The sequence below is a fragment of the Carassius auratus genome, chromosome 20, assembly GCF_003368295.1.
Source record: "Carassius auratus strain Wakin chromosome 20, ASM336829v1, whole genome shotgun sequence".
Taxonomy (NCBI): Eukaryota; Metazoa; Chordata; class Actinopteri; order Cypriniformes; family Cyprinidae; genus Carassius; species Carassius auratus.
In genome coordinates this window covers 2205054-2227431 of record NC_039262.1, presented here as the reverse complement: position 1 = coordinate 2227431, position 22378 = coordinate 2205054, and the positions used below count along the sequence as shown (strand labels likewise).

Sequence of the window (22378 nt, the reverse complement as noted above, 5' to 3'; positions counted from 1 at the left end):
GATGCGCATGAGCTGTCATTTATGTTGTTTAAACATTGTGTTTATATAAGTTTTATATTTTTTCACTAATTCCCAAGTTTTTTGTTTACATTTCTCTGCATTTGTTGCCCCCCCATCACTCCCCCCCGAACCCATTTTTATTCTGCATTCCTTTTAAAATGTTAAATTACATTTTTTAAGGCATGTCTAAATACCTGAAATGAAACATTCTTAATAATTTAACAGCAATTTATTCAAAGTTAGACAGAAATTACATTTCAGGGCCCTATGAAATCCTTTTTTTTTTTCCAAACTATGTTTGGCGATTTTATTAATCTTTTATTTTTTTAAGCACATTTTAATATATTTCAGTCACAATTTCCTCAAAAAACCTTTTATTTTGTCATGACATTTGAGTTTCTGAGTCCATATTGTAATTTATGAATAATTTTACGGCCCTATTTTGATTTATTCATCCAAAATTCAACTAATTCTGTGACATTTTATGCTACATGTATTCCACATTGCAGAAATCATAGGGCCCATGATCCACTATTATGGTAGTTTGTGAGTGACTGCACAATTGCCATCTCTTTTCATAACAAGATCAAGTGGCATGTTAGCACTCCGTGGTCCCTCGAGGACATACAAATACATGCGCACTGATACCGTGTAATGGCTCAGCATTTCTGTTCCCAAAGCTGATAATTAGCCTCACCAGTTTGAAAACACACTTCGCGTCCTCTCGGTCCTCATTAAAGCTCTGCTGAGGCCTGTGTTTTTTCAGCTTAGTTTAACTGCTGTGCTCTTCCAGGTCCAACCATTGTGTTCATGTTTACTATGCTGTGTTAAATGAATACTAAAGGCTGCTGGAGATTACAGGTCTTCTCACTAACACCATCAACAACATCAACAAGTTAGTACACAGTCTCCAGTCACTTTTAGTGTGTAGAAAAAGTGGAATGTGGTGGCAGTGTAAATGTTCTGCTAAACATCTTTTATGTTCCATGGAAGAAAGAAGCTAGACTGCATTTTCCTTTCTGGAAGAACTAGCACTAGTCAATAATTGGCTGTGTGGAGCGGTGTGTTTCTTGAGGCTTGACCGTGACTCGTCTCAGATGCGTTACATCAACTGTCGCGTGTCACTGTGGAATTCTGAGCAGCTGGTGATGCAACAGAAAGCCGGAAATACTGACTGTTGACAGGACTGACATGTCTGGAAGAGTTTTCCAGATCCTTGGCTGAGTAAGACACAGAGTGCGTTTTTTGCTTTGAGAGGCGCCTTTTTAAAATTGTTTTCGGTTGGCAGTGAGCGTCCTGTGCACTGTTTATGCACTCTGTGCGCCTCGTGTTTTTGCCGTCTGATGCGCCTCGTGTTTTTGCAGAGGTGCTCTGAGCGCCTGAAGCAACTCTGAGCAGAAAAGGCGACGGACATCTTTCGCTTCCGTTGTGCACCTCTCGATTTCCTACCTAAAAAATGCATTTGGTGTGATCTATCTATCATTATGTCTATCATTCTATACTTCTATTATTCTGTAGTTCTATCTATCGTTCTATCATTTTATCTGTAGTTCTAATTCTATCTATGGTTATGTCTGTTTATCTGTCTTTTGTTCTATCGTTCTATCTATCTTTATGTCCTTCTATTATTCTATTATTTTATGTTGTTCTATGTATCGCTCTATCTGTTGTTCTATAATTCTATCATTCTATTGTTCAACGTTTCATTCTTTCTGTTGTTCTGTCTGTCCTTCTCTAGTTCAATCTATTTTTGTATCTATTGTTCTAACATTCTGTTATTCTATCTATCGTTTTATTCCATCTGATAAGAATCTGTAAAAAGGTTCGAACCAATCACCTGTTATTGTCATGTGACTAATTTATTTACATTAATGATGTCACCTAGGTTGTACAGTATCCTTATATGTGGTGAACAAGTAACTGTGTCTGATTTCAACTTGCCATTTTTGTCTCCATATTGCTGTTACCAGAATCCATCACTGGTTCGAGAAGCACCCATTATGTCTTTCTCTATTTTTAATATGCCTAATCTTTATTTAAACGAGTCTTGGCCCGCGGCCCTTACGAGAATGGCCCTTGAATTCCGTCTTGGTCCCCAGCAACCGTCTTTTTGGCGCCAGGCTAATGGTGATAGACGTGGCAGTGAAATCTAAGAGCAGTTGCTAAATATGTGCTAATGTGGTAAGGCCATCAAGTCCACGCTCTGGTGGCACACGCTTGACAACTGACATCAGAGTGTGTTGTGATACTCTAGAAATGGAGTACTCACATGTACACTTACTCATAACCATGTGCAGTTGCTGATAAATGTTGAGCACGTATGTCCATTATGAGCAACAGCACCATTAAAAGTGAAACGTGACTTATGTGCTATGTTTGGAGTCTTCTGAAGTTATGAACAAAATCAACAGATTCGTTGAATTAAAGTTTTCATTTTGAAGTTTCCCTTCAAATCGATGATTTGTTAATGACCACAATTCAAAATTCATAACAATATTCTCTCGTAGGAATATGGAAAACATGTTCAGTAGAGGAATCCTGTGAAAAACGCAGTGATCTCATTCTCATTGATCTGTCGTGCTGGTTTTCACCTTTTTTTAGCTTTACCGCTCAAAGTTATGTTACGTAACGATTCTGAGAACGTTCACTTGTTAGCAAGCACTAAATAAAAATAAACACGCGTGTTCCAGCTGTGAGCAGCTGCGAGGGGTTGATTGACTCGCTGAGAGGGCGGCTGAAATAACACAACGTTCTGCTTACGCTGGCTCAGGGAGATGATTTCTCTTGAAGACACGTTTGGACACAGATTGCAGATGTTTTCTGACAGCGTCCATGTGGACGTCATGCTAATCAGTGTCACTGAGGAGGATTCCGGTAGTGGACCGCTGTTGTGAAATGACAGTTATGGCATAAGTGTGTTAGAATACGGTGTCTATCTATCTATCTATCTATCTATCTATCTATCTATCTATCTATCTATCTATCTATCTATCTATCTATCTATCTATCTATCTATCTATCTTTCTGTCTGTCTGTCTGTCTGTCTGTCTGTCTGTCTGTCTGTCTGTCTGTCTATCTATCTATCTATCTATCTATCTATCTATCTGTCTATCTGTCTGTCTGTCTGTCTGTCTATCATTCTGTGGTTCTGTCTGTCATTCTATAATATCTTCTAATATGTCAAGTAAGAGAACATGTAGAAAATTCAGACAGTATTGCAAGAAAAACTTTTTTTTTTTGTAATTTATAAATGTCTGGATCTCAGCTTTGTAGATCTTATCCTTCCATCATCCATTCATCCACCCATTTTTACTCTAAAGTATCAATCAGTCCAACCATCAATTGATTAATCCCTCCCTCCATCCATCCATCCATCCATCCATCCATCCATCTATCCATCTATTTTTACTCTAACGTTTTCATCCACCCATCCATTTTCCCTTTAAGGTTTCTACCCATCCAATCATCTGTCTTTCCTCTAAAGTGTCCATCTATCCTCCAAGTATCCATCCATCCATTTATTTCTCTTTCCTCTAAAAGATCCATCCATCCATTTTCCTCTAAACCATCCATCCATGCGACCATCTTTCCACTAAAGTTTTGAGAGAAATCTTTAAGAAAACATTCAGAAAGTGCAGGCAGTATTGCAAGAAAATGTTGTTTTTGATGATTTATAAATGGCTTGATCTCCGTAGGAGGAAGAGCTTTGTAGATCTCGGTGACCCACATTTCAGAATCCCACAGATACAAACACACACGGCAGTGCATTTATTACAGTGTATCTGACAGAAACACAGCAAGAAACCCAAATCACAAGAAAGTGCACAGACTATGTCCATCGACCTAAACACATCGATTCAGCCCTAGAGAGACGGCAGCCAATCATAGATCAGCCCACCCTGATTTTTCCTCAACGCTGCTATCACAAGCTTCAACACCAAACTGATTTCACTTGAAATGTTTTGAATCTGAGCCTGATCTGTACCAGGCTAATTGATTGCATAGACTGATCTCAAACCTGGTTGTCACATTTATTCAGCCCTGATAAATAGCAGACGCTCAGCAGTGGGTTGTCCCCCCACTGCTGGGAATTCTGGGACTGGAGCACCCGTAGCCCAAGGCTTCAGCAGTCCTGGTTTGCTCTGTCTGTCTCTCCTCCGCCCCAATGTAAATTAGAACCAGATGAGGTTATTCTGGTTGGCTTAATCCAACCTCTCTGGAATGGCCCGTCCGGCCCATTTTACGACACAGCACTCCAAATACAAGGAGGTTTAGAGACCACTTGACTATATAAGGATAGAGAGTCAACATGTTGTACAGTAAAATTCTTTTGTCATGTTGAAAATGGCAGGTTTTCGGTATGAAATCAAAGCATGTGCATAAAACAGTTAATTACATAAGGTTTATTTTGTTCTTTTCCATTTTAAAGAGCTGTGTTTTCCACATAAACATGAAAGATTAGTCTGTCACATTTTTACGCCTCCTCGTTTGCTCAGAAATCAGCAGACAATGTAAGAAACTGCATTTGTTTATTTGCATTTATTACTAAAACCAGAAGCATTTCTTAGCTGTATACTCATGCAATTTGTCACAGTTTCATATTGGAGTAAATTTACATTTGCACAAGTATTTTCACTTGTTGCTTTTTTTTTCACTTTCCCTTTCGTAAGAGATGGTAAAGTAGTTATGAAACAATGCCATAAAATTAACCAGTTTTATGGTTTTCTTTTGTTCATTTACATTGAATTTTGAAGGCTCAAGGAGAACCAAGATTTGGCTCAAGTTCAGAAAGCAGTGAAATCCCCATTTAAACCTGATATCATCAGCCATCTCAAGCGACCTTGGTGATCCAGTAATCAAAAACGCAAATGACCGTATTGTATTGGAGTCCTCACATGATTGTTGCACTGGAAGCAAAAGTGAGAGTAGTCTTGTCAGTCTGGAAAACCAAGTAATTCCCTGTGATTTGTTTGGCAGTGTTCAATTACTGTATGTGCGTACAATATGTGAATATTTGCAAGAGTGGTGTCTCTTCTCTGGAATGTGCCGTCTCAGTCCTGCTCTGTGTCCAGATGGTCTTCTGTTGGCAGACACACTCATGCCAACAAAGAGCCGTATTGTGCAAACCTCCGTAGAGATGTGCGACAGTTTACTTTACTATAAGAAGTTAGTCAAGAAGGGTCACTACAACTTAAAATTGATATCTAGAGTTCAGAATTCCTTGATACGATCACTGAAAGCCAGTCAGGTGTCTCTAATAGGACTGTGATTTACAGGAGAGTTTCTCAAGGAGCTTTCATAACTAACAGGAAAAGTGAAGGGAGTAGGTGGGATGTGGACGGAAAGAATGCTGAATGGCAGAAAATATATTTGGTGAAGAACAGGATAAAAAGTGCTTAAAAAAAATACTGCATCGGGAGTGTCTTATTGCTTTAATAATCATTGACAACAGCAAATGATAAAATACACCAATGTTTAATCAATGTTGTTGGTTTTTATTATTACTTACGGTGTTGTTTTTGGCAGCTCTTTTAGTTTAGTCTTAGTCTTAGTCTTTTGGACGAAAATGCTTTTTAGTTTTAGTCACATGTTAGTCACTTATAAACTTGATAGTTTTAGTCAAGTTTTAGTCGACGAAAACGCAAAAAGGTTTTAGTCAATTTTAGTAAAAAAACAAAAGTAGTCTTTAACAAATTAATTTAGGTTAAAAAGTATTGGAAATGGACTTAGGTTTGACAGGTTGTAACGAGTGTTGCAATTCATAAAACAACAGTTAACCTTAAAAGCTTTGCATAATAAACTAGACTTTCTCATTGATGGAGATGCAGTGCTGTCAAGCTGTACTTCATGGTCGCATTGGGCAGAAACCTTTTATCCACATATTTCAAGTTATATTTTTTTCCATGAATTGATGCTCTTCTAAAATTTCAGCACATTGCCTATTTTCACCATTAATCACAGTTATAAAGGAATGGTTTAAAGTTTAAACAGCGAAAAACTTTGAGCTACTACAACATTACACACAGATAAAGTGGTAACAGTGGAATCACTGTTTTACTCCAAAAAAGCCAGGAATAGAAATATTCTTATTTTGGCAAAGGTGGCTTTATTTGAGAAATTGCTAAAGTGCGATGAACAACGTATATTATATACGTACATTTTCGTTCCGTCTCGTCTCGTCAACGAAAACTCGAAAACGTCTCGTCATGTTTTAGTCACATTAGAGCCATTTTTAGCTAGTCATCGTCGCGTTATCGTCATAAAAAAAAGGTGCATCAACGAAGTCATTTCGTTGTCGTCATCGTTGACGAAAACAACATTGATTACTTAGTAGTAGTAGTAGTAGTAGTATCACTAATCATAGTTTTAATTATTACAAATTACACAAATCACAATAAATGATTGCAGGCTGTTTACAGTTGCTGCAGAACAATACAGAATTCAGTGGATGTGCAGTTATGGGTATGTGAATACTGAGTCTCATGTGACTCATTTCATCAGTTTTTTATTATTGTATAAACCGCCTGAGCATCTTTTGAAAAAGATTGATTGCTCAAATCTCGCATAACAAAGTGTCCGAAGCGGCGGTCACACATGACAGCACTGATATGATGAGAGCCTCACGGACAGCTGAGCTTCTTCTTCTGAATGTCCATATCTTTAGCTTCTTCATGATGGAGTTAAAGCCTGTCAGCTCGTCTCAGTGTGACTGTTAACGCTCTTCACTCTGCCATGACTGCTCATACTGCAGTACACTGACCTCAGATGCTTCCTAACCACATCAGCACCTTTCATTTGCTTTACCTCTGCTTCCAGTGTATTATTACAGCCATGTATACATTTCTAGATCCATTTTTGAATTCACATTTCCTGTCATTATCTTCTGTAGTGTGCTTGGTTATTGCTGGTTTATTTACAGTGTAAAAAAAATGTTTTGTCAGGTACCCTAACATTAAAATTAGATGTAGATAAACAGATTTTTTTCAATTAAAGAAGATTTATTTATTATTCATGTATTAATGTGAATACTGTAGATTACACCAATTAAAGGAAAGCAAATAATCTGGATTTATTTATTTTTCAATTCCGCCTTTTTTTTTTTTTTTTTTTTACGGTATTTACTGACTTTTCATTATGCATATTTATTGAATGCAACATCATTTCATGATGCAATATTTTATGATTTTTTTATGAGGTGTGTAGTTTATTTTGTATTTTGTGTTTTATTTTTAGGGCTATTTAATGTGGTATTTTGTTTTTTTATTATTATTATTAATTCATTTTTACATTTCATTGTACATGTATCTATTGCACCATTCCATGACATAGTTGAAAAAATATATATTATTATTATTATTATTATTATTATTACTATTATTTAAATATAGTCTCTAAAATACCTTTATAGACTATTGTTGGATCTAGAAAATTATATAAAAAACAAATCTGAATAGGTTTCTATGTGTTTCAGCCATATTGGTGCATCCCTTATAAATGTAATTTTAATAATATGCTTGAACAACAATATATATATATATTTATATATATATATATATATATATATATATATATATATATGTGTATATATATATATATATATATATATATATATATATATATATATATATATATATATATATATATATATATATATATATATATATATATATATATATATGTGTGTGTGTGTATATATATATGTATATATATATATATATATATTATTATTATTGCTTTGAATTAAATGGTCATAGGTTTGAAGTCTGGTAGTCTTATATAAGAATAGTATGAGTGTTATTCTCCTACAGTGACTCACAGTCAGATGAGTTCAGTCACTGTTTATTAGAATGACAGAGTTTGTGTTTTGTTTTTAAAGCATGAAAGAGAGGCTATGTGATCGGGGGAATCCCAAGTGCATGATGGGATATTGGAGCACTGTGGGCAGGGTCAGTATTAGGTCATCTCCATCCAGTTACTTTGTCAATCTAGTCTCTCAGGAAGAATAGGAATGGAATGTGAAATACTTAGCCTCATTTCCTGTAATCATCAGAGGCTTGTGTCACTCCAAACGTTTCTGGGTAATTCCTTCCAGACAAGGGCGTTAAAAACAGTTTTAGCTATAAAAATAAATAAAAAAAAAGGTAAAAAGTTTCACTCATAAAAGTAATATCCATTCATTTTAACACTAATTTTTAACACTATTTTTTATTTTATTTATTTTGTTGATTATTTTCACTTGTTTCAGTCTGCATAATAATAATATTCAATTATTTTCAACATTATTATTTATTTGTTTGATTTCACTCGTTCCAGCCCACATAAGAATAATATCCAATCTTAATTAACACTTATTTTATTCTGTTTTATTTCAACTCTTATAAGAATAATAGCCAAACATTATTAAAAGTTATTTATTAGCTCATTTCAGCCCTAACAAGAATAATATCTAACATTTTTATTTGTTTGTTTATTTATTTTCACTTATTTCAGCCCAGATAATAAAAATGACTCCAATCATAATCAACACTTATATATAACACAATTTTATTATATTCTATTTCACTTCATCCCTTGTAAGAATATAATATAAAATAATTTGAAACCGTTGTTTATAACACTTTTATTTATTTATTTTATACTTATTCATAACACTATTTGATTTTATTCTTGGTGCTTGTGTAGTTCATTTCTATTGTAAAGCTTGTTTGAGTTGGTAATAAACTAAGGGAAGTGGATCTTGTAATGTATTACTGCTCTCAGTAGAGGGAGCTCTTTTTCATCCATAACAATCCAGCTACCTATTTTCCTTCTGACAGCAAAGCAGTGACACCCAAAAGGTTTTTACATTCAAATTAAAATTCAGTTTTCATTAGCAGGAGCATTAGCATTGTTAGTTAAGCCTAAAATGTCTAAATGTTGCATCTCTTTCTGTCTGTCTCCAGACCACTCCACCTCCAGCGGCACATTGTCTTTCCAGCCTCTGCGCTCGCAAGGTCCCATCCCCACGGCCCACGTCATGCCATCTCCGTCCAGCTCCAAACTCAGCGTGCCCTCGGCCCCCACCAGCCCCTGGAGCAGCTGCCAGCTCCCTTCTCCCCTCGACAGCCCCCTGGACATGAAAGACCCTCGGCCGGTGCGCCGCTGGTCCTCTCTCACCCGTCTGACCGGCCAGGAAAAGTCCACCCCTTCCGGGAGACCGTCGCAACGCATGGACCCGCACGGCTCCCTGGATCGAGGTGTGCTTTACGGCTACCGACAGGACCCTCTTTATTCAGACGGCTTTCTTTCTGAAAGCCTGCACAAACTTTCCACCAACTCTGACTTTACTAAGTACGACCTGGGCAGCAGTAACACCCTGGGCAAAACGGACTCGTCTTGCTCTTCTCCGCTCAAGCCCAGCACGTTAGACCTTACCTACAGTGCCTTACCAGAGAGCAAGACGCCCACCATCGCCCTGGCCGGGCCCGGGCAGAGAGGTCCCACGCTCAGGCACCAGGCCGTGGGAGGGTCGCCCATCCAGCCGGCCGTAAGGACTCAGATGTGGCTGAGTGAGCAGATGGAGTACCGGCCGGGACCGGAGGGATGTGGCTCGTGGCAGCAGGAACAGCAGCAGCGAGAGCGGCTACGACAGGAAGCAGAACTCCCACAGGTCAGTTTGCAGTTGAAAAAATGCATGGAGAAATGAAGAAATGTTTTAGAAAAGTAGGTCCACAGCGCCCTCTGCTGGAGATAGAGTGGTAGGTGAATGTCCTGTTCACAGCACAAACCATTGAATCTATTTGCTAGCAAATATGCTTCATTTAAAAGACTTTTTTTTTTTACAACTATGCAACTTGTAATTAAGAGATGTTTCTGATTACATCCACAGCAGTGATATTTTAGTATTGATTATAAACTGTTATAGCATTTATTAATTATTACTACCATTATTAGATGAATTTTTCAATTCGTTAATTTCAGTTCAGGTTTTATTTTTTATCTTTTATGCATATAAAATGAGTATAATTAAATGTATTGTGCTAATGACCAGAATGTCTCAAATGCTGATGAGTTTGAACTTTTATTGACCTCGTATTGAAATTAATGCTATAAAACCACTGTGTAACTTTTGAATCAGGTATATTGTCTAAAAACTGTGTTACTTACTAGAATGGAGCCTGGTAGTTGGAAGGGTTGAAGATTAAGATGGATTCTTGACGTCAAACGATAATAAAAGTGATTTCCGAGACAGAACAAGGTTATGATTGAAATAATGTGCACGGTTCAATCATGCACAATACGACCATGAGCATGCATTAAGAAAGTATTAGTGATTTCGTGTGGATTATGGTCTCCTGTGCCTGGTGTCTATTTTTAGTAAAGACCCAGTGTTTGTTCTAAATGGACTCTGCAGGACTTCAGTATTTGCTTTGATATTTTTTTTAATTTACTCAATGTCTTATTCAGCTCACAAAAAGACACATATTTTATCGGTGTAAGTGTTTTTATTAGCAGCACTTGCTTTCATTGTCTTATTCCTCAAGTGCCTGCATTGCACAGTAACTCCTTCCCATATATGAGTACAAGTATTTCATAAATATATTCACACAGATTTAGACAAGAGCTTAGTGATAGCAGAAAAATAATATAGAAAGAGTAAATTGATTATTTAATAGGCAAACCAGTGCATATCCTTATTAAAACATGACTTTGCCTTCAATTTATTATAAGGAGTACATCCACAATTTTGTTTTTTTTGCAGGTAAAATACAGATTTTTACAAATTGTGTGTCATGTAATTTTAGTGCTCATCTATATTGTCATGTACTTGAATCCAAACCTGCTGTTCACAGAAAAAGATCTAATTTTGATCTAAATCCCATGGTTATGGAATTGTGTTGTTGTTGTTTTTGAGCAGTAAGAGGCAGCAACCACTAGAGGGCGCAGTGACACTGGTTTTAACGCCTCAGGTTTTTTTTTTTTTTTTTGTAAATAATATGTAGCAGCATTTTTTTATTGACTATCAAGTTTAGAATTTTTTGTAACGTTTGAATTTTTTTTTTTTTTTTTTTTTTTTTTTGAGTGATGCAGTGGAAATATTTTTTTTTTTGCATTTACCTTACTCCTCCATTAACCTCTAGCAAAGCGTGTGTCATAAGCTAAAGTTGTTAACTGATATTTTTAACACCAGGCTTTCATAACGTCCCTACTATCTGATTCAAATGAGTGAAATATGTGCCCTGAGAAATAATAAAAGTCTCTCTGACAGTGAAAAATATAGAGAGAGAAAAAAATTGAGGGAGAGAAAGGGGAAAAGTCTACATCGGAAAACTAGCCAATCAGAAACATTGCCTGCCTGTCATTCATTTCGCACAGGTTCATCTGGTGTGTTGTTAAAGTGAGAAAAAGTCAGTCTGATGTCATATTAGGAACCTTAAACTGGTTTTGGAGGTGGAGAGAGTAGGAGTCTCTTGTTTCTGGCCATGTTGGGTCACATGAGCTTGACCAGAATCAGCATGAGCAGTAGAGCCACTACAATAAGCAGGAAGTTGAGCAGCAGGTTTATCCCTCGGTTATTGATCAGATCCATAGTGACGGGATGGAGATTTCCTGGGCTGTTCGGCCGTGTGGAAGTGTATCCGAGTGGAGGTTCTTCTTGTTTGCCAGGGAACAGGAGGATGAGCAGGTTACATCACGCTGGTCTCTCACATGCCGTGGAAAGAGCTAAACATGATTGACAGACTGACATGAGCTTTTCTGATAAGACAGAGTCATATAAACAGACAATAACTGGTTCTCTTAGCTTCCTGTGACTGCATCAGTGAAATACTGGTGTGGATCATTTAACTGAATTAGTACAGTGGGAGTATCAGTCAAAAACAGAAACGGCACACTTTTTATTGCACACAAGTGATCATACAATGCTTTTATTGAGCAAGTGTTTTTCAGTTTGGCACAGTGTGTAACAGAAGACGTGGCTCACAGGTGACATGCAGTGACAGGATACTGGGGAGAGTGACGGACACATGGAGAGACACATGCATGCAGCATAAGTTCATTCAGTTCTTCAAATCACCCCAGAAAATGGAGCGCCAATCCTATTTTAGCTGATTTAACTCATTTCTAATCAGTTGATTGTACAGTACTGAACAAAAGTCTGGGGTCATTAAGATTTAAACCACCTTATGAGCACCAAAGCTGCATTTATTTGATCGGAAATACAGTAAGGACAGTAGTAATGGGAAATAGTGTTATAATTAAAAAGAACAGTTTTCTATATTAATATAATCTAAAATGTTTTTTATTCCTGTGACACAAAGCTGAATTTTCTGCATCATTACTCCATTCTGCAGTGTCACATGATCTTTCTAACATCCTGAATTGCTGCTCAAGAAGCATTAATATTATCAGTGTTCAATAGTTGTGTTGCTTAATATTTTTTGTGGAAACTGCAAAAAAAAAATATTTTTAGCTTTTTTTCTGACATTATAAATGTCTTCTATTTATTGCATCTATGCTGAACAGACTTTTTCATTTCTTAAAAAAAAAAATAGAAACAGAATTTACTAACCCCAGACTTTCAAAAAGCAATTTAACTATATTAGTCTGTATTAAATTAAATTTGTGACCCTGGACTACAAAACCAGTCTTAAGTCGCTGGGTATATTTTGTAGCAATAACCAAAATAAATTATACATGGGTTAATATTATGTTCCATGAAGATATTTTGTAAATTTCCTACATTAAGTATATTAAAACTTCATTTTTGATTAATTATATGCATGCTAAGAACTTATTTTGTACAACTTTAAAGGCGATTTTCTCAGTATTTAGATTTTTGTGCACCCTCAGATTCCAGATTTTCAAATAGTTGTATCTCGGCCAGATATTGTCCTATCCTAACGACCTTATGACTGGTTTTGTGGTCCAGGGTCACATGTTTAATTGAACTCATTATTTATATTTACTTTATTAAGTTTGCCTCATCCGCTGTCTTGGATTTACTTTTCAAAATGGCACAATTCATTATTTAACTTGGCTTTTCTGCTTAGGATACATGTGATGCTGCTTTAACATTAGTCCCAAACTAAATCAAATGATATAATTCAATTTTGTGTGACATTATCAGACATATTGGCATTTTAATCATCTGACTGTCTAGTTATTGATTTTGGCAACATCCACTTAAAACCCCTGTTGTTTAACCACTAGTTTATATCAGTATTGCCTTTTTTGTGTTCCTCTGAATGTGATATTTACAAACAAAATGTTTAGACACAAATCATGCAACTACTCAAAATCCCATAAATAATAAATAGCCCCGCCCATCCCTCCCCTCAACACGATTGGCCCCTATGTACAGTCCTTCTCCCTCATTGGCTAGAGGGAAACCTGTGTCCCCTCCCGCTCACATTAGCAAGACAATGATGTAGATGAGCAGCAGGCAGATGAGGATGAGGCAGAAGTTGACGAATAGCTCCTGCATGTTTTGCTTGGCCTGCTGGGGGACCTCCATGGTGGACGCCCGGCGGATGGCCGCCCGTGTGATGTGCTGCACTTTCTCCATGCCGAGGCGTGGTGGGTGGGACGGATTAGTGCAGAGAGAGGGGAGAAGTGTGGAGGAGAGAGGAAGAAAGATGGCAGTACCACGAGGTGGAGTGGAGAGCCGCGTGAGGAGGAAGCAGTGCTGGATTTCACGGCGATGGAGGACGTGATCCGGTTGGCTGAGGGAAAGGAGCAGGAGATGAAAGAGTGAATGTGCATGCAGATTCAAAAGAGTCATGCAGGTTTGGTAGATGATTCGGAAGATTTTGACACCATCTAGCATCCTTAAAGTGATAGTTCATCCAAAAATGAAAGATCTATCATCATTTACTCACCTTCATGTCGTTTCAAACCTGTTTGACTGACTTCCTCTGCAGAACACATTGGGGTCCATAAACCATGGACCTCTGAATATCTTATTTTGTGTTCTGTGGAATGGGTAAAGTAACTGATTGAGTATAATCTGAATTCCTACTATTTTTGCCATGTAATTTGGAATCAGTAACAAAATAAAATTTGTAAGTAATTGTAAAAAGCTCTGTCTGCAATTTTTTTTTTTTTTTTTGGGGTGAACTATCACTTTAAAGGTCATATCACATGATTAGCATTATAGAAATGTATTCAATAGTAATGTAAAAGGCCACTTGGACTTTCACATGTTTTTACGATGTAGCAAGAAATTGCACCAAACATGTACCGATTTGAACTTGGAATATGAAAAAGGTTGATTGTTTCAATACATCAAAAAGATTCACTAAATATTAAAGAATGATTGTACTAAAAAGGAATACACTGAATTACGGTGCATTAACATCATGTCTATGCCCTAATGTGTTTCAGATGTGTCCCCAAAAAGAAAGATGCTTGACGTGTTCCTAAAATGAAAACCCCAGGGGTCTCGGTTCCTCTGGGTTCGTCGTTCAGAGTGGATTTTACAGTCTTACTCTCGCTTAGATTCACTTTTACAAAACCTTGGTCTATCATACTTTGAATGCAACTTCATTAACCTATTATTATTAACGCTTGCAAAATGAGACTCTGGCAGCTTATATTGTGTCTTTATATAACTGTCTTTGCGGTGTAGGAGTGAGTCTATTTCTTTTCATTACCCCGTCTTGGCTCTGAGTAAATAAAAAGAGGCGGCTTCAGAAAGACGTTTTATATTGGTGATTTTACATGTGTACAAAACAGCCTAAATCAGGATTTAGCACTTCGCCTCCAGAAAGAATAGATGAAGCCCTGTTTTCGCTGAAAGATAAAGTGGCCTTGATTATAAATCTTTGCGTATTAGCCTTGCTCTCGTCTTAGAAGAGCTTATCTCGCTCATTCAGACTGCTGCTCATTCCTGTGTCCTCAGATCTGTGTGGAGTTCTGTCTTACGAGTGCATTCGGAAGCATCATGAATGCAGAAGCACCTCTGACCTGTGTTCTCTTTGGCTGATGTGTTGCATTATCTGCTTCGCCCACAGTAAAGTTATTCTTAGGAATGACTTTTGGTGGTCGCAATATTCCATTGAAACCGTGGCAAGGACTTACCCGGAATGCCTCAGGAGCCGGACTCTATTTTACTAAGTACAACTTATCACCAAGAGAGCCATGAAGGCCTGGGATGATGTTGTCGTTGGATATGTAGGCTGTGACAACTTTAGCCCAATGGGAAACAGGATGTGAAGGATTGGTTGTTTTTGTAGTGACCTGCATGACAGAAACCTGTTCCTTTGCAACAACTTGTAAAGACATAAAACAGGCCTTTAATGGCGTGCATGGTATTTTCAACTATTTATGCATTTCCACAATTTATGTTGTTTAAATGGCTTCTTGACAGGAAAATTATGTAGGCCTACTTCTTGTTTTAGTCTGTTCCACTTTAAATTAGAGATGGGTCACTGTTGTTAACTACAACAACTGACTTATGTTAGTCAGGTTGACTAGTTTTGGATTTAGCATTTTCTTTTTCTATTAATATTTTTAGCGGCTACATCAATTGACCTGCTTTCAGTGTGTGGATTTTTAGCTGTTTACTTTGTTTTGAACATTTCACACTATGAACATTGGGTTTTTAAGCTAATTTACATTTGAAGTCAACACAACAATCCTAATCTTGTATACGCCCCCTAAAAATGCACCCAACTGGAGTCACGTACAGCAAACCCCAGCCTAATTAAACGCCTCCAAAAATGTGAATATCGGGACTGGAAGAATGGATATAACTGATAAAATCCTAAAAGGTCATGGGGAAAAAAAGTTATTGCAATTTGTGTAGTCAACATTTTTCTTATGTATTCTCTCTTCTAAATATTGGTATAAATATGACAAAAATCTTATATCACGGTATGAGTAATATTATTTCATGGTAATATCACAATATAGTTCTTTTAGCTTTAAATAAGGTCTTTATGATATCTAAACTGAAAAATATTGAAAGACAAATACTCCAGCTCACCGAAGACGAGTAAACAGTCAGCGATTAAGAATTGAAAACGAATTACAAGCAATAGGACAAAAACGACAATAAAATAAATCAATAAGAATTGCTACATAAATTGTATAAAGTATAATCACTGCATATTCTTCACTGTGTAAATTAAATATATATTTCTTCTTATTAAAGCTACAAAAGTCAAGAGCACTGATTTTCTCTCTTCCGTTGTTTGATCAGCATAAAAAGACAGAAAGCGGGAATATTAGACTGCTGTCACTTTAAGAGCTGCCCAGATCCAAAATACTGTTACGTGTGTTTTCTTCCTGAGCTGTTTGAGTTCAATTAAAACCTACATTTCTGTGTTTACAAGGACACATTTTGACACAAAAAAGTGTGTGTATTTAACCTTTCAAGGACTAAAGCAGCAAAAAAAACTCAACGTTCAATACTCCCACCCACACTCCATGACAGTGCTCAGAAACACGGTTGACAAATTCCAGCAGATAATTGTGTCTACTAGTATATTGGCAACCCCTAATTCTAATTATTTTACTAGATATTTCTCTGTAACCTTTTTTGTGTTCTTTATGCAATGATTTTTAAAATACTTATCACAAACGACTTGACTTTTTTTTTTTGTAATAGAAGTCTTACGAGTCTCATCTCAACTTGAAAAGCCATGTTTTCTTTTAGCAGAATGATCGACACTAAGCTACAGAAAAGTAGACCCCACACTTCCCCACCGCTTGTTTTCATAGTGCTTCTTGAGTCCAGCTGACCGATGTCACTGGACAAAGATGTTAAGTGTACGAGTGACTGACAGTGAAGCCTGGAGTTGAGCAGTCCATTCAGACGCCCATCGCAGGCCACATGTGACACAGTGGAGATAAACCCGCTGCTGGTGACGACAGACTTTGGAGAGATGTTTGTCAACACCACAGGGCACCAGAATTCCAGCACCCTAGTTAGCTAGTCAGGAGTCATGTCCGCCTTCACCGCTGGGAATGATAAGATCATTAACAATCTCCTTAGGAGGGTATCAGGCAGGTCATATGTTTGAGACCCTTCCTCATATGGCTGTTCTGAGCAGATTTCTATCAACTCTCTCAAGCCATCTTTTGGCAAAAAATAAGAACTCATCTGCACTGAAATGCACAGAGAGAGCCAAGAAAGTTGTGAAAAAATAAAACAAGGAGAGCAAAAATAAGATGGAATCGCACCGAAGAAGGAAATCATCTGAAAGGCTGGCCTGGAGATTTCCCAAGCCTCTGCATGTTTATGTGCATATTTTTTACTCTGCTGTACAAATAAGTCGACGTGAGGCAGAGCGAGTGCACTCAGTTGGCCTCAATGCTGAACTTTCCATGATGGCATTGTAGAGCAATGCAGTGGGGTTTTTTTGTGGCTTGGTGACGCCTCTGAGGGCATGACTCTTAACAGGTAGACCAGAGCCTGTTGAACAGGCTTGAGGACAAACATTTCTGGACATGCACACAAAGGCTGTGCTGATAGTCACATACTGATATTTAATATTTCACTTTATTTCTTTGAAACTTCAGATCTTTTAGATATTTTATTAATGCTATAATTTTCTTGCAGTTCAGTTTTTGAAGAAGGTGAAACTCTGAAACTATTGTGGAGATGCAATACTGGACACAAGGGAAGCAAATCCATTTAAACGTCGTACAGCAGATGCATTCTCTCACTGAGAGAATTTCACATTTACTGCAGTTTCATTTGCAGTACAGTTTTGAAAAAAAACGTTCAACTTAAAAACGTTAGTTCATTTGAAGCCTTAAACTGTTACAGTTTATATAATTAACATTTTAACTTAAATTACATTAAACTGACTTTACAAAACCAAGTTGAATTTCATATAACTAGCAGAATAATAAGGCAGTTGCTACAAATGTTAGCACAAATATATATAATTTTTGTGCAAGCATCATCATTTTTATTGTTTTGATATTTGTCTGTCTTATGCGAACTCAATTGGATGCGTGCAACCTTTGTTGTGGTTCCTGCTTTAACACTCTTCTGTATTCAGTTAAGCTGTCCTCCTCTGCAGGGCCACGGTGAATGCAGTGCAAATGTGGGGTGTTGTGTATAGGTCGGAGTCAGTCTAGGTCACGTCTCCCAGATTTGTGTCGGAGAAGAATGAGTCTGGCTCGCTGTTTATCGTGGGCACACAGAGCGGAGCTCAGAAAGACCAGTGCACAGACCCAAACATCAAAACTCAGATTAACCTCTGACTCTGTGCATTCGGACACGTCGTTCACTGCTGTGTATAGTTAGGAATATAAAATACAAAGGGTAACTGTATCACAAAAAAAATTATTAACTGCATTGTTGCTTGTGGAAAAGCATATGCTTTATTAATATTAATAAAGCACCTTGAATTTAGGCTGGTTTTGGATAAAACAGACTCCATTGTCTTTTTTTCCACATGTGCATTTTTAAGTCAAACTGTTTTTAACTTGACACAGCATCCTAGAAATCCTATGTTTGGGAAAAGATTCTCATCAAACAGCACTAGACACAATAGTCAAATGTGGTAACTGTCATTGATAAAATCTAGATAAACTAATCTTTGACGACTAGACTGAAACTGATATACAAGAAAAAGTTACCTACCTAAATCTGTAGATGGAGAGTGTTGGGGTTCAATCCTGTTGCTCTGGTTTTAGAGGAAAGGAGGGTCTGTGGCAACAATGTTGTGTTCGAAAGTTTATGGCAGAAAAAGTGGAGGGGTGGAGTAGAGGTGGAGAGAGAAAAGAAAGAGATGCGTAGGAGGGGTCTGAGCTCTCGCTTTCTTTCTCTCATTTTTTATTTGGTAGCAGATTTACAAGTGTTTATCCTTACATAAGCATAGCATACCAAAATGAGGATTTATTGAACAGTGTTTATACAATTATTTATTTATTTATAAAATCTTTAATTGGAAGCAAAATTAAAATAAATGTATCCAGGTTTAAAATAATATTTTAATTATTATAATATAATTTTAATATATATATATATATATATATATATATATATATATATATATATATATATATATATATATTAGTTGTTATAATATTGATATTATTACTGTATTTATTTCTATTATATTTGTTTTGTCAGATTTTATACTGAGGGCTAATGAAGGTTTAAATTACATTAAAACAATTTAAATAAACTTATTTTATGAATATACTGATTCATTTGAATTACTATAATCCTACTTACCTATTTGAATGGACATGAATTAAGTTTGCATATATGAAAATTTATAAAATTAACTGTCCCCTGGGGAAAAGCTTTTAACTTTAAAAAAAAAAAACATATAATTTTTTTTCTTTTCTTTTTTTCTTTTCTCATGTGCATCTCTTACTTATAATGTAAGATATTATGGGCCTTGCATTGTGCATTTATATTAAGTGACATATTTTGCTAAGCTTTTCCCTGTTGCATGTAACAAGTAGGCTTGTGAGGATCTAAACAAGCCAAATTTGCAAACAATACTTGTGCTTAATATATTGTTTTTCTTGCTTTTGCATGCTTTTCCCCATTACTGAACGGTTCAGCCCTGGTTGAATTTACTCACTGGTGAATTAATGCAAATATTCTCTTGATGTTGCATGTGCTAAATGACCGGTTCCATTGAGATGATGATACCTATGTCCTAATAGACTATAACCATTTTCAACATGTGGTTTAAGACCCTGGGGGCTCTGGGAACTTTCTTGCATATTTGAGCTTTTTTCATCATTGTTTGAGTTCTATTTTGAGATAATAACATCCCGAGTCCTCTTCCTTATAAGGAGCTCTGTTCACTAGTGAGGGAAGCTCTAAGAGCTTGAAGAGGACCTGAGGAATGGAGAGGGCACTGTGATGGCATCTGATTTCAACAGAGCCTCCAGCCAATGCCAAACTGTTTTTGGTGAAGTCTGGATGACTGCCACTTGACCAAAACAGCACCAATGTCTATAAAGTCTTTAAAATGCACACTAGATGCTAAAGTTTGAGGTTTGTGTTATAAAATTGTCAATTAGGTTTTGCTGGGTGAACACTACAGCTGTGTGTCTAAACCAGGTCTAATCAAGCATAAACCAGTTTTTTTAAGCAACTCCTTCATCTCATAGTTCCTCAAATCTTTCTGAATGTGTATTTGTTAGCATGCTAGTTCTTCCCACTACAATAATCCCAATGCAACAGGACATCGTTTGTGCCATTCGGCTCGGTAGACATGCTATTCTTTTTGGAAAAGGAGGAGGTTAGTCCACTCTGGTGACCTTGTCCAGCGTACTGCGTTTACAGAGTGTTTATGGCGTGTAAATGCCCGGTTGCCATGCACATGTATACACATTGTCTGTTCACCTGTCCCATGCCCTCTGGCCAGTGCTGGAAAGTTTGCTTGTTAGGTGCAATATATCCATGTCTCACCTCATTGTTCAGCTTAGCACACCCGCTCCCCGGATTCAACAGCTGTCACCAGAACACACACACCGCGGTGCCTTTGGGTTGTGACAGAGTGTGTGTGTATACAGTGACCCTCAAAAGGTATTCGGACACTCGAGTGACACTTAACATGTCTAAATGTCATTTCATTAAGTGGCATCTGTAAACAAATGCTGCTTGAGATTTTCTCCGAATTAACTTTCTAAATTGCTGTTTAATAGCATGTACATTTAACTGGAGCCGCAGTGATTTTAAGTGGATGTATGAAGTCATTCCTCCTCACATTCACACATGTGTTGAAGTGTCCAACTAGGTTGTGTTTGGTTTTCATTTTGAACAATGTTTTTTTTTTTATCATTTAAAACCAAAAAAATCTACCGGAAAAAGAAATATTTTTAAGTGTGTTTGTCTGTCTTTCAAATAAATATAACTTGGCTTGATATTTTGTTACTAAATCTAATCTACAGTACGTCTATGTAACGTCAATAACGTTTTTAAGGGACCAAATTATATTACTATTATTATTATAGTTTTTTTTTTTGTTTTTTTTTTAACAATGCACAAAGAAAAACGTGTTGTAAGAATTTTCAAAAATAAGTAAACTTCAAAAATAAACCGCAAGTAACACTGAATTAAACATGACATTTTGAAGTAGAAACGGTAAAATAGTACTTTATTGTAAAATGTACACCAGTAATATTTGTTATATTAACATCTTCCAAAAATTTTTAACTTTAATATATTATATTTTGCTTAAAAAATTTGCTTGTGCAATTTTTCTTTCAAATAAATATTGTTATTATACTATAATAGTTTTGTTGCCCAATTTAATGCAATGACATTCATACAATATGTACTGTATTCTGTGTGTGTTGCTCAAAAAATGTTTTGTTTTTTAAATATCACTTGGTTTGATATTTAGTCGCCTAATCCAATCCAGTTACATTCCTACAATAATTGTATTTTAAATGTCCAAATAAGCTTTGTCTTTATTTTGAACAGTACATCTGTTGTTTTATCATTTAAAACCCCTAAAAATACCTTTTTAAGAAATGTTGCCTAAAAGGCGTGCTTCTAGTTCTTTTTTTCTTTCAAGTAAATATCAGTTTTTTTAATATTTTCATATTTTTTTCTTAATCTTATGTAAAGAACATAGCTTAAGTGTCTAAATAATTGTTGGGACACCGTATGTTCAATTTTATGTGTTTGCACTGTTTTTATGTAGTGAGTATTCTGGATCTAGAATAGCTTGAAGCAAACCCGATATCACCTACCTGTGCTTAAAACCGACAGGTGATTCTTATATAACACACTGCTGAACTCCCGCTACATTACAAATGGCCACAGCACTGCCTTTATTGGCAATTCTGAGTACCGCCACCTCGACAGGAGCCAGCGTGTCTCCCTTGTGTTGTCCCAGAATGCCAAAAGGCTTGATGGACGGCTGTCTGGAGGGCCTTGGAGAAAGCGCAGTGGCAGGGTGTGATAGAGTTCAGGGAATTGGCACCAGATTAGCTGTGCAATGTGACAGAGTGAAACTGTTCAAGTGCTGTAGCCGAAAGGCATCAGACCTTTCCTGTGCTCTTTGCTGCATTTGAGAGAGTGGATCTGACTTTTATACTGTTCACCAAAGGCATCCGTCCCCTGTGGAAAAATCCCTCATTCTAATTGCTACCAGACTAAGCTACATTTTTAGAAATTTTAGTCTTTATGTCTGAAATCAATGAAAGCAAGAATTCTTTTTCGTGGGATTTTATATATCACTATGCTGGGGCATTAGGACCCACGCAGACCACAGGGTCAAATTTCAATATGTGCACCTCTTCCTGGAAAATTGATCAAAATATGTTCCCCTTTAGTGTGTCCTGTCCAAACTAATTGTTTCAATAGGAAATGCGCTGTCAGGTGATTTATTGTGGTGTTTAATGTGGATTTTGTTTATAGAGTTAATGTGGTAGTGGTAAATAATAGAATATGCAGGGGAGCTTT

At 36.7% G+C, this 22378-nt stretch overlaps 2 protein-coding genes across 5 annotated transcripts in view; one reads left to right on the top strand and one right to left on the bottom strand.

Moving 5' to 3' along the window:
* The window catches only part of LOC113120501 (centrosomal protein of 85 kDa-like), a 60626-nt gene that overhangs the window by 22604 nt on the left and 15644 nt on the right, over positions 1-22378 (top strand). For all 4 annotated transcript variants that reach the window (XM_026290362.1, XM_026290361.1, XM_026290360.1 and 1 more), the window contains exon 3: positions 8943-9649. In XM_026290362.1, coding sequence (XP_026146147.1) covers positions 9017-9649 — 633 coding nt within the window. In that variant the 5' untranslated portion in view covers positions 8943-9016. The remainder of the gene's footprint in view (positions 1-8942; positions 9650-22378) is intronic.
* On the bottom strand, positions 10730-18745 carry LOC113120532 (cardiac phospholamban-like). The gene is made up of 3 exons (XM_026290403.1): positions 18581-18745; positions 13392-13703; positions 10730-11703 (listed from the first exon to the last, which is right to left on the bottom strand). Exons 2-3 carry the CDS (start codon positions 13544-13546, stop codon positions 11685-11687), a joined length of 174 nt encoding a protein of 57 aa, XP_026146188.1. The 5' UTR covers positions 13547-13703; positions 18581-18745; the 3' UTR covers positions 10730-11684.

What these genes read in the sequence shown, in the direction of transcription:
- LOC113120532 (XM_026290403.1), bottom strand. Translation starts at nt 13,546, where the DNA reads ATGGAGAAAGTGCAGCACATCACACGGGCGGCCATCCGCCGGGCGTCC.